General features: G+C 46.6%; 1 protein-coding gene across 2 annotated transcripts in view; it reads left to right on the top strand.

The window, feature by feature from the left end:
- Positions 1 to 11145: 11145 nt before the first annotated feature.
- The window catches only part of IRAK2 (interleukin 1 receptor associated kinase 2), an 80483-nt gene continuing 78352 nt past the window's right edge, over positions 11146 to 13276 (top strand). For both annotated transcript variants that reach the window (XM_054481361.2, XM_054481360.2), the window contains exon 1: positions 11146 to 11323. In XM_054481361.2, coding sequence (XP_054337336.1) covers positions 11230 to 11323 — 94 coding nt within the window. In that variant the 5' untranslated portion in view covers positions 11146 to 11229. The remainder of the gene's footprint in view (positions 11324 to 13276) is intronic.

Here is a 13276-nt window from a genome sequence, read left to right as displayed (position 1 = left end):
TCTCTTCTCTTTCCAACCCTGGATTTTTTTTTTATTTAACATTGTTTCTTTTAGCTTTATTTTTCTTATAAAAGAAATATATCACTATAAAAAATTAAACACTACAGAAAAATATTAAGAAGAAAAGCATTCACATCGGAAACAAAGTTTTTTCCTATGAAAACAGAAACCAAAAAGGTAAGTGGTTAATATTTCACCAGCAATTAATTATGTTGAGAATAAGGCCAGGTGAGGTGGCTCACGCCTGTAATCTCAGCACTTTGGGAGGCCAGGGCAGGCAGATCATCTGAGGTCAGGAGTTTGAGACCAGCCTGGCCAACATGGTGAAACCCTGTCTCTACTAAAAATTAAAAAATTAGCTGGGTGTGGTGGCATGTACCTGTAATCCCAGCTATTCAGGAGGCTGAGGCAGGAGAATTGCTTGAACCTGGGAGGTGGAGGTTGCAGTGAGCCGAGATTGCATCATTGCACTCCAGCCTGGGCGACGAGTGAAACTCCATCTCAAAAGGAAAAAAAAAAAAAAAAAAAAAAAAATATATATATATATAGAATACCACAGTGAGGGCGTGGGCTAGAAGTCAGTGCACTAAGGATATGAAATAGATATCAATGTGAACTCTTCGGATACTTTCACCCCGGGTCTTCGTGTCCCATTCTTAGCACCTCAGTCCCACTCTCTGCTAGTTATTGGCTTCCTGATACCCCTTCAATACAGATTGAGTATCCCTAATCCAAAAATTCCAAATCCAAAGCGCTCCAAAATCCAAAAGTTTTTGAGTCCCGACGTGACGTCACAAGTGGCAAATTCCACATGTGAGTACGTAACACAAACTTTGTTTCACGTGCAAAACTATGGAAAATATTGCTTAAAATTACCTTCAGCCTTTGTCTATAAGGTGTATATGAAACTGGTGTTATGATGTATGTGTTTTCTTTTTTTGTTCCTGGCTCATAACTCCCATAGCCGTTGTTACGAATGTGAGCCACCTTGCCTGGCTAATTTTCAAGTTTCTTGTACAGATGGGGTCTCGCTGTGTTGCCCAGGCTGGTCTTTAACTCCTGGGCTCAAGCAATCCTCCCACCTTGGCCTCCCAAAGCCCTGGGATTACAGGTGGGATTACAGCCCTCATTTCAGAGAAGGTTCTACCCATACCCTTGGGGAAGGAATGGTGACATCATAAAGCCTCGTTAAAACCCATGAGGACAGTGGAGAGTGTCAGGATAGCTGAACTACGTGTAGAGTTTCCTGGAGGGTGGTGCACCCAGGGAGGGGACAGAAGCTCTGCGCCCCTTATCCCATACCTTTGTCTACGCATCACTTCATCTGTATCCTTTGTAATATCCTTTATGATAAATCAGGTAGGCCGGGCGTGGTGGCTTACACATAAAATCCCAGCACTTTGGGAGGCTGAGGTAGGAGGATTGCTTCAGCCTGGGAGTTCAAGATAACATCATAGTGAGTCCCTGTCTCTACTAGAAAAAAAAAAAAGGCCAACCAGGAGTGGTGGCGCATGCTTGCAGTACCAGCTATTCAGTTTGCACTCCAGCCTGGGAGACAGAGCAAGACCCTGTCTCAAAAAAAAAGACTGGTAAACATTTTTCACTGAGTTCTGTTAGCCACTCCAGCAAATTAAACCCAAAGCGAAGGTGGCGGGAACCCCAACTTGAAGCTGGTTGGTCAGAAGTTCTGGAGCCCTAAACTTGCTACTGGTGTGTGTGGGGGGGGTGGTCTTGGGGACTGAGGCCTCAACCTGCAGGATCTGATATTTCCAGAAAGATGGTGTCGGAAGTGAATTAGAGGATACCTAGTTGGTGTTCACTGCAGAATTGATTGCTTGCTCGCTCTTGGGAAGAAATCTACACATTTGGACACAAAAGTGTTCTGGGTTGGTATTGTGTTAGTGTGGAATCTAGAGGAAAAACAGAGTTTTTCTGAAACAGGTAAATGAATTTCGCCTTTAGACTTGGGTCCCATCCTCAAGATATCTCATATATATGCACATATTCCAAAATACAAAAAAATCTGAAATTGGAAACACTGCCAGTCCCAACCATTTCCAATGAGAGATATTCAACTTGTTCCCCTTTCTTTCGGCACACCTAAACTGCCTGCCTCAACAAAACATTTTCCTGTCCCCACCCCTCACCACACATACCCAGTAGTCCATTGGCAGGCCACAGAAAATTGAGGTACACGTGTGATGATCATGAGAAGGATTGGGCAATAGCACTCAATATATGAGAGGGAGAAAAACCCACAAAACTTATTTCAAAATTCAAAACATGAAACTGCGGGAAAATATAAGTCTGCTTGACATACAAACTAATGGCAGTAGTCTCTCTCCCTGTCAGATAGAAAAACACGAAAGATTGTTTTGTTCCAATTGGGAAAAGTTGAATCCTTGAGGCCTGGAGCTGGCCCCACAAATGCTGATAACAGAGCTGAGGTTACCGAAAGGCTGGCGGGGGGGGCGGGGGGGGGAAGTCCTGTTGAACCATTTCATCTTAACATAAGTTGGAGGAGACTTAATTGGGCAAAGGACAGTTTAGCAATTTGCTTGATGGGGAGTGACATGAATTGATGGATCCTCCCTTGCAGGTGGGTGTTCATTACCTAGGCCCAACCCAAGAATTTTGAGAACTCTTGTAGCTATTCCATGTTCAGAAACTTCGGATAGGAGCTGTGGTAAGGGCTCGTATTAGTCTGTTCTCATGCTGTTATGAAGGAATACCCAAGACTGGGTAATTAATAAAGAAAAGAGGTTTAATTGACACAGTTGCTCACAGCTGGGGAGGCCTCAGGAAACTTAACAATCATGGTGGAAGGCATCTCTTCACAGGGCAGCCAGAGAGAGAATGAATGCCAGCAGGGGAAATGGCAGATGCTTATAAAACCATTAGCTCTCATGAAAACTCTGTCACTATTGGCCGGACGTGGTGGCTCACACCTGTAATCTCAGCACTTTGGGAGGCCGAGGCGGGTGGATCACAAGGTCAGGAGTTCAAGACCAGCCTGGCCAAGATGGTGAAACCCTGTCTCTACTAAAAATACAAAAATTAGCCAGGCGTGGTGGCGGGTGCCTGTAATCCCAGCTACTCGGGAGGCTGAGGCAGAGAATTGTTTGAACCTGGGAGGCGGAGCTTGCAGTGAGCCGAGGTTGTGCCACTGCACTCCAGCCTGGGCGATAGAGTAAGACTCTGTCTCCAAAAAAAAAAAAAAAAAAGAAAAAGAAAACTCTGTCACTATTATGAGAACAGCCTGGGGAAAATTGCCTCCCATGATTGATTAAACCCTCCCACAATATATGGGGATTACAATTCAAGATGAGATTTGAGTGGGGACACATCCAAACCGTATCACGGCTGTTCCAGCAGGTCTGGATTACCCTGGCCTGGAGCAACTCCAAGAAGTAGGGAGGATTTTGAGAAGGTCTAGTGTGCCTCTGGGGCAGCTGTTTTCCAAATACTTGTTTATACTTGGCAGCCTCCAGGATTTCCACCCCGCTGATAGATGCAGAAAGCAGATCCCTCTGGAACAGACTCCAGTATTGGAAATAAATGTACATCCATGGGAGATTGCCCAAATTAAGTATGGCACTCCTAAATAAGCCATTAAAAAGGATAGGGGGCCAGGTGCTGTGGCTCACACCTGCAATCTCAGCGCTTTGGGAGGCTGAGGCCAGAGAATCACTGGAGGAGAGTTTGAGACCAGCCTCGGCAACATAGTGAGACCTCCATCTCTACCAAAAAAAAAAAAAAAAAAAAGGTAAAAAGGGTAGGATAGGATAGAGGTTTATTCATCTTTCTAAGAGAGAGTAAGAGTAGCCACTCTTTTTTTTTTTTTTAATTTTTTTCTTTTTTCTTGAGAGAGAATCTCATTCTGTTGCTGAGGCTGGAGTGCAGTGGCGTTATCTTGGCTCACCGCAACTTCCACCTCCTGGGTTCAAGCAATTCCCCTGCCTCAGCCTCCCGAGTAGCTGGGATTACAGATGCACACCACCATGCCTGTCTAATTTTTAATATTTTTGGTAGAGACAGGGTTTCACCATGTTGGCCAGGCTGGTCTCGAACTCCTGACTTCAAGTGATCTGCTCGCCTTGGCCTCACAAAGTGCTGGGATTATAGGCATGAGCCACCACACCTGGCTGAAAATTTTATTTTTTAAATTATAATAGAGACAGGGTCTTGTCATGTTGCCCAGGCTGGTCTTGAACACCTGGGCTCAGGCAGTCCTCCCGCCTTGGCCTCCCAAAGTGCTGAGATTATATAGATAGGCATGCACCACCACACCTGGCCTTTGTTTTTCTTAAATTTTTTTTGTTTCTGTTTTTTTGTTTGTTTGTGCTTTTTTTTCTTTCTTTCTTTTTTTTTTTTTTTTTTGAGACAGTGTCTTGCTTTGTCACCCAGGCTGGAGTGCAGTGGCGCGATCTCAGCTCACTTCAAGCTCTGCCTCCCAGGTTCACGCCATTCTCCTGCCTCAGCCTCCTGAGTAGCTGGGACTACAGGCGCCCGCCACCACGCCCGGCTAATTTTTTTGTATTTTTTAGTAGAGGCGGGGTTTCATCGTGTTAGCCAGGATGGTCTTGATCTCCTGACCTCGTGATCTGCCCGCCTCAACCTCCCAAAGTGTTGGGATTACAGGCGTGAGCCACCGCACCTGGCCTCTTTTTCTTTTTTTTTGAGATGGAGTTTTGCTCTTGTCGCCCAGGCTGGAGTACAATGGCACGATCTCGGCTCACTGCAACCTCCGCCTCTGGGTTCAAGTGATTCTCCTACCTCAGCCTCCCGAGTAGCTGGGATTACAGGCATGCACCACCACGCCCAGCTAATTTTGTATTTTTATTAGAGATAGGATTTCTCCATGTTGGTCAGGCTGGTCTTGAACTCCTGACCTCAGGTGATCCGCCTGCCTCAGCCTTCCAAAATGCTGGGATTACAGGTGTGAGCCACTACACCCAGCCATTTTTTAATAGAGATGGGGTCTCACTATGTTGTCCAGGCTGGGCTCCTGGGCTCAGGCAGTCCTCTCTCCTTGGCCTCCCAAAGTGTTTGGATTACAGGGATGAGCCATGGCGCCCAGCCCATCACGATTTTAGATGTTCATCTTTGCTCCAGAAAATCTAGTTTTAGGAATTTACCTTAAGAAAGAAAAAACAAGTGTGAATAGATGTATGTATATGAAGTTTGTTGCAGTATTATTTAGAATAGCACAATACTGGAAATAAAAGTATACTGATAGGAGTTTGGCCACGTATAGTATGGTGTTCCTAAATAAGCCATTAAAAGGGAAATAGTACTATGCTCATATAGTGACATGAAAAGCTATTAATTGAAAAAAATACAGAAAATTAAATGTTAAAAATTTTTTTTTCACCATAGTGTCTGCAAAAAAGAAAATATGTTTAAAAAATTGGCCAGTCACGGTGGTTCATGCCTGTAATCTCAGCATTTTGGAAGGCCGAGGTGGGCAGAACACGAGGTCAAGGGATCGAGACCATCCTGGCCAACATGGTGAAACCCCGTCTCTACTAAAAATACAAAAAACTAGCCAGGTGTGGTGGCATGCGCCTGTAGTCCCAGCTACTTGGGAGGCTAAGGCAGGAGAATCACTTGAACCTGGTAGGCGGAGGTTACAGTGAGCCGAGATTTCGCCACTGCACTCCAGCCTGGTGACAGAGTGAGACTCCATCTCAAAAAAAAAAAAAAAAATTCATTTTGTATAGGACTAAAAACATGTAAAAGGAGTATATACTCCAAACAATAATGGTGATTCCTCAGGGATGAGGTTATGGGAAGCTGTTTGTTTTCTCTCTTTCTGTCTTTGACAAATATCACATGCTATCAGAGAAACCAATAAAGATATTTTTGTTTAAAAAAAAATATAGCCGGGCGCGGTGGCTCACGCCTGTAATCCCAGCACTTTGGGAGGCCGAGGTGGGCGGATCACCTGAGGTCAGGAGTTTGAGACCAGCCTGACCAACATGGAGAAACCTCATATCTACTCAAAATACAAAATTAGCTGGGTGTGGTGGCACATGCCTGTAACCCCAGCTACTCAGGCGGCTGAGGCAGGAGAATTGCTTGAACCCAGCAGGCGGGGGTTGCGGTTAGCCAAGATCACATCATTGCACTCCAGCCTGGGCAACAAGAGCAAAACTCCGTCTCAAAAAGAGAAAAAAAAAAGAAAAATATATGCAAAGTGCATAGAGAAGCTTTGTTATTCTCCTTTCATCAGTCTTCCCTCCTGCTCCAGCATTTTTTTTTTTTTTTTTTTGATATGGAGTCTCACTGTGTCCCCCAGTCTGGAGTGCAGTGGTATGATCTTGGCTTAGTGCAACCTCCGCCTCCCGGGTTCAAACGATTCTCCTGCCTCAGCCTCCCAAGTAGCTGGGATTACAGGTGCGTGCCATCACGCCCAGCTAATTTTTTTGTATTTTTAGTAGAAACGGGGTTCCGCCATGTTGGTTGGGCTGGTCTCGAACTCCTGACCTCAAGTGATCCACCCACGTCAGTCTCCCAAAGTGCTGGGATTGCAGGCATGAGCCACCATGCTTGGCCTCTGCCCCAGCTTTCTGATATGACTGGTTCTCAACTCTGCCAGCACATATTAGAATTATCTGGGAAGCTTTAAAAAACAGTAGTGCCTGAGCCCCACTCCAGAATAATTGAATCTGGCTCCCTGGAGGTAGGGCTAGGCATTTATACTTTTTAAAAGCACCCCAGATGTTTCTAATGTGCAGCCAGGGTTGCAAACCACTGACTATAATTTCAAGGGGAAAATGACATAAGTGTGTAACTAATTACACTCAGCCTCAATAACTGTTTCTAACTGATCCTGGTGGGTGTTGGTCATGGAAAATAGCTAGTCAGAGGAAGAAATTAACTGCAAGATCAGAGGAAATTTCTTGTGATGAGGCAGTATAGCACAGCAGAAAGAGCATTTGCTTTGGGTCAGACTTGGGTTGCATCTTGTTGATGCGGGACAGGCAAGCCCCCAAACTGGGGTTTAGCCTGGGAGGGTTGTTAGCTTCACCCAGAAAAGAATTCAAGGGCCAGCCAGTGGTGTTAAATAGCACCTTTTATTGAAATAGCAGTGTGCAGCAGCAGCAGAGGTACTGCTCCTTGTAGGGTAGGGCTACCTCATAGGCAGTGTGCCCAGAGTAGTGGCTCAGAGGCAGTTCTACAGTCACATTTATACACACTTTTAATTATATGCAAATTAAGGGGCAGTTTATGCAGAACATTCTAGGAAAGGGGCGGTGACTTCTGGGAGTTGCCATGGCAATGGTAAACTGACAAGGTACACTGGTGGCAGTGTCTTATGCGAGGTGCTTCCCACCACACCTGTTTTAGCTAGTCCTCAATTTGGTCCAATGTCCCAGCCATTCCTTTGGAGTCGAGTACTGCCCCCTACCTCACTGTCACTTGGCCAACTTGGCCCAGTTACAATTGCCTTCAGCCTCAGTTTCTTCATCTGTAAAATAGAAGCAATAAACCTTTGCAGGGTTGTATGGATTACAGATAATGTATGCTAAATGCCTGCTAGGTGAGTTGGTAGGTGAAGGGCAACCCTTAGTAATAGCAAAGACCTTACGTTGAAGAACTTATTCTAAAGAGTGGTAACTGAGTTGTGTCCCTGTGATGACCTGCTCAGGGCCAAAATGACTCAAGCTTCTCTGGAAGACAGAATCCTAGGACTCAGATCCCAAGCCTTGAGGCTGGGGTGAGAAGGAATTGTGGGAAGGGCCTGAGGAGGCAGCAGAGAGAGCAGTGGGGGCTCCTCTGCCTTCCAGGATCCACCAAGGCTGAATGTGAAACTTCTGTGGTCTTAAAGCCTCACCACAGGGAAGAGGCCCTGTGGCACTGAGGGAGGAGCTCTACACACACGCTGCTTGCAGAAGAGAAGGAGAAGCAGGTAGGGGACTCTGCAAAAAGAGAAAGGGAGAAAAAGAAGAGGACCTTTATTCTCTTTTGCCCCCGTGTGCCTGGGATGGAGATGCTTCTCCACCCAGCCTAACGCAAACCATCATTACAGTTCCCAAGTCCACCTTCAGCCACTGCTGAAAACACAGGACTTCACTTGAAAAGTAGTCTCAGAACACTGAAATATGTCCCACTTTCAACATCAAGGAGGACATAATAGTAATCCTTTACTGGGCTCAGCACTTCACAGTTGATCTTGAGCGTTTTGGAGTCCATTTAGGCTTCATAACAATCCTTCCAAGTGGCTGCAGCAGGAGACCCAGTTTCCAAAAGGAAAAACAGAACTGGCTCAAAGGACTAAGAGCCGGAGAGTGGCTGAACCAGGGCTCCAAACTTGATAGGACTCCAAGGCCAGTGGGTGCTTTTTCAAGACCGCTAATGACAGCTACCATTTTTTGGACACATTCTCTGTGCGAGGAAAGCCCTGTAGTAGGTGTTCTATATAGGCTACATAGTTTGATTTATTCCACTCCCCTCACAACTCTAAGCAGTAGGAATGAGGAGGCCCACTTTACAGATGCTGGAAACAAGTCTTGACAAATGAAATGAGTTGTCCAGAGTCACAAAGCCTTTTGGTGGCAGAACTGCAACTTGGCCCTAGGACTTCTCACTTTGATTTCAGTTTCCTCCTTTTGCAGCGCTACTCCATAGCTGATGGCCACAGCTACACAGTGGTACCTACTCTAGTTACTTATCTGCCCTTCATGACCTCGCCTAACCTCTTGGAATCTATTTACTTCTGTGTAAAATGGGTATAATAATATCTATAGTATAGGCTTGTAAGAATGACATAAGATCATTTTTGCAAAGTACATTGTAGATACAGATAAATGTATCTGTATCTACAATATACTTTAGCCAGTGGTGATGAAGAGCCTGGGGTCAGAATGCTTAGGTTCAAATGATTTTAGCCATATTATTTAACCTCTCTGTGCCTTAGTTTCCTTATTTGTAGAATGGGGCTATAACCATACCTACCTCAGAGGGTCATTGTAAGGAGTAATTAAGTAACCCAGGTGAAGGCTACACATAGTAAGTGCTCAATAAATACTAGCTATTATATATATATGTGTGTGTGTGTGTGTATATATGTGTGTGTGTGTATACACATATATATATGTGTCTACATACACTATAAATTCTGTTCCTTGTACCCTCTTTGTTTATTTAGAGACAGGGTCTCACTCTCACCCAGGCTGGAGTGCAGTGGTGCAATCTTGGCTCACTGCAATCTCCACCTCCTGGGCTCAAGTGATCCCCCTACCTTAGCCTCCCAAGTACCTGGGACTACAGGCACATGCCACCATGCCTGGCTAATTTTTGTAGAGACAGGGTCTTGCTCTGTTTCCCAGGCTGGTCTCGAGTTCCTGGGCTCAAGTGATCTGCCTGCCTCTGCCTCCCAAAGTGCTGGGGTTATAGGCGGGAGCCGCCACACCCAGCCCCTTATACCATATTTAATAATCCAGTTTGTCCTGCAGTCCCCTGTACCATACTCTGCTTTTCCCCCTGTAATAGTTATCATCTAAGATAATGCAATTAGCCACTTGCACTCCTTTTTACCACCCTCTACTTTCACTCTTTTTTTTTTTTTTTTTTTTCAGAGACAGGGTCTTATTCTGTCACGCAGGCTGCAGTGCAGTCATAGCTGACTGCAGCCTCAAACTCCTGGGTTCAAGAGATCCGACCCCCTTAGCCTCCTGAGTAGCTGGGACTACAGGTGTACACTACCATGCTTGGCTCATTTTAAAATTTTTTGTAGAGGCCAGCTGCAGTGGCTCACGCCTGTAATCCCAGCACTTTGGGAGGCCGAGGCAGGCAGATCACGAGGTCAGGAGTTCAAGACCATCCTGGCCAACACGGTGAAACCCTGTCTCTACTAAAAATACAAAAATTAGCTGGGCATGGTGGCACATGCCTGTAATCCCAGCTACTCGGGAGACTGAGGCAGGAGAATTGCTTGAACCGGGACGTGGGAGGCAGAGGTTGCAGTGAGCCGAGATCGTGCCACTGCACTCCAGCCTGGGCTACAGAGCAAGACTCCATCTCAAAAAAAAAAAGTTTTTTGTAGAGATAAGATCTTCCTATGTTGCCCAGGCTTCTACTTTCATTCTCCAACATAGCTTATCTGCCTATTTTTATTGCGTATTGTCTGTCTCCCTCCAGGACAAGGATTTTGTCCTTCTCTTCAGAGGTATTCCCAGCACCTACAACAGTGCCTGGCACATAGTAGCTGGCACATATATATATATATAATATATATATATATAAAATATATATATATTATATATATATATATAAAATATATATATATATAATATATATATAAAAAATATATATATATATAATAAGCTACTATAGTGTCTACCTGACTACCCTATTTAATAGAATATTCCCCATGCTCAATCTGAATTCCTGATTCCCTTTAACCAACTTTTTTCCCTTTTTTTGCAATAGTACTTAGTACCTTTAAGACACTCTGTAACATACTATTTTTATTATTTATTGTTAGTCCTTCTCTCCACACCTAGATCGTAGGTCTTATGAAAGCAAGGGCTTTTGTAGGCTTTTTTTTTTTTTTTTTTTTTTTTTTGAGACACCGTCTCACTCTGTCACCCAGGCTGGAGTACAATGGCACAATCTGGGCTCACTGCAACCTCCGTCTCCAGGGTTCAAGCGATTCTTCTGCCTCAGCCTCCCAGGTAGCTGGGACTACAGGTGTGCGCCACCGTGCCCGGCTAATTTTTGTATTTTTAGTAGAGACGGGGTTTCACCATATTGGTCAGGCTAGTCTCGAACTCCTGACCTCGTGATCCGTCCGCCTCGGCCTCCCAAAGTACTGGGATTACAGGCGTGATCCACCGCGCCCGGCTGTAGGCTTTCTTATTCAGGTATTACCAACACCTAGGGCATTGCCTGGCATACGGTAGGTAATTAATGGAGTATTTGATGAGCGCATGATACATGGTGTAGTGCCGATGGAAGTGGGGTCAGAAGGCCGCCTGCCGCTGCGGCAGAATTCCCGTGTGGCCTTCTCCCCCCAGGGCCTCAGTTTCCCCTCGCAGTTCCCATCCTGTGGCCGGCGCTGGGGTGGAGCCGGCGGGGCCGTCGTGCCGCCCGTGGCCGCTGGGGACGCTGGTGCCCTCCCGCCCCGCCCACTTCCCCGCCGGTCCGCCCCTGACTAGAGAAGCCGCAGCCCGCGGTGTCCGACCCAGTCGTCCCGCGCCGGAGCCGGCCCCGTAGCGTGCCATGGCCTGCTACATCTACCAGCTGCCCTCTTGGGTGCTGGACGACCTGTGCCGCAACATGGACGCGCTCAGCGAGTGGGACTGGATGGAGTTCGGTGAGTGCTGCCCGGGGAGGGGAGGGGACCAGGGCGACCGGAGCCCCCAGCGATCCCGCCTGGAGTCGGCCGCCAAGCTCCCTCGGGCACCTGGGTTCAGCGGGTCCCGATCCGAGGGCGTGCGAGCTGAGCCTCCTGGACCGGGTCCGCCGCGGACCTCGGCCCGTCACCTGAAGGTGCCGCGTGGTCTCTGAGGACGTCTGTTGGGAGCTCTGTCGACGAGCAGGGGCCGCCGCCACTGCGCTCTGAGTCCAGAGAACGGTGGATGCGGGGGCCCTCCTGTCAGCGCTGCTGGCTCGGTGACGGCCCCGGGTGGCCTCTCATCCAGCCCACAACAGCCTGCGAAGAGCGAGCCTCGACCCTGTAGGGACCCACGGTGCTGTCACTCCTTGGGTGGGGGGGTGTGTGTGTGTGTGTGTGTGTGTGTGTGTGTTTAGTTTTAGTGTATATTAGAAGGATCTATTATTTAACATATATATATATATATATATATATATATATATATATATATATAGAAACGGAGTTTCGCTATTGTTGCCCAGGCTGGAGTGCAATGGCACGGTCTCGGTTCACTGCAACCTCCACCTCTGGGATTCAAGCGATTCTCCTGTCTCAGCCTCCCGAGTAGCTGGGATTACAGGCGCCCGCTACCACCCTGGCTAATTTTTTGTATTTTCAATAGAGACGGGGTTTCACCATGTTGGCCAGGCTGGTCTCGAACTATTTTTTTTTTTTTTTTTTTTAAGACGGAGTCTCACTCTATCGCCCAGGCTGGAGTGCAGTGGCGCGATCTCAGCTCATTGCAACCTCCGCCTCCCCGGTTTACGCCATTCTCCTGCCTCAGCCTTCTGAGTAGCTGGGACTACAGGCGCCCGCCACCACGCCCGGCTAACTTTATATTTTTAGTAGAGACGGGGTTTCACCGTGTTAGCCAGGGTGGTCTGGATCTCCTGACCTTGTGATCCGCCCGCCTGGGCCTCCCAAAGTGCTGGGATTACAGGCATGAGCCACTGCGCCCAGCTTATTTATCGTATTTGTGATTAAATGTACTTTACCATTATAGTTTTAAAATCAAATATTTACTTTTAGTATACATTTTTTTGATCACAGTATTTATGACTATCAACCTGTTTTGAGATCAGATGTGTCCTAATAGATTCAGTGTGTATAATGGGGCCTAAGCACAAGCACTTACTTTCACTCTATTGCAAGGTGCACAGTTCTAGATAATTCCGTGGGAAGGCACTCAGACAGCCTCCATATGTTTTGTTTGTTGCTGCCTGTTGGATGACTGGCGGAGAGGGCCATGGACTCTGTGGGGAGGCCGCTTGCCTGTTGTCTCTGCTTTCCAAGTGGAGATCTGCATTCCAGGCTCTTGCTGTATGACTTTGGGCCAGTTTGTTAACCTCTCTGAGCCTCAGCTTCTGAATCTGTGTGTAAACTGGAGATGATAATTATAGCTTCTTCATAAAGTTGTGAGGAATGAAAATACTGTATAAAAGCACTGACACCTAAGTGTTAAATATTCTTATAAGTCATAAGTTGTAATATTCTCTTTTCATTTTTATTTTTTTGAGACAGTCTCATTCTGTGGCAGGCTGGAATGCAGTGGTGTGATCTCGGCTCACTGCAGCTTCTGCCTCTTGGATTCAAGTGATTATCCTGCCTCAGCCTCCCGAGTAGCTGGGATAACAGGCATGTGCCACCATGCCCACTAATTTTTATGTTTTTAGTAGAGATGGGGTTTCGCTATGTTGGCCAGGCTGGTCTCGAACTCCTGACCTCAGGTGATTTGCCCACCTTGGCCTCCCAAAGTGCTGGGACTACAGGCGTGAGCCACTGTGCCTGGACCTGGCTTCACTACTTTGAATGTTTCCTGGGCAGTGGACAAATTTTGTGTGAGACTTCCTCTCATTTTTTCCACATTGGCCCAGCTCTCAGTTACAAATGCCA

This window comes from Pongo pygmaeus, chromosome 2 (genome assembly GCF_028885625.2).
Source record: "Pongo pygmaeus isolate AG05252 chromosome 2, NHGRI_mPonPyg2-v2.0_pri, whole genome shotgun sequence".
Classification (NCBI taxonomy): Eukaryota; Metazoa; Chordata; class Mammalia; order Primates; family Hominidae; genus Pongo; species Pongo pygmaeus.
This window is presented reverse-complemented; position numbering and strand designations above follow the sequence as displayed.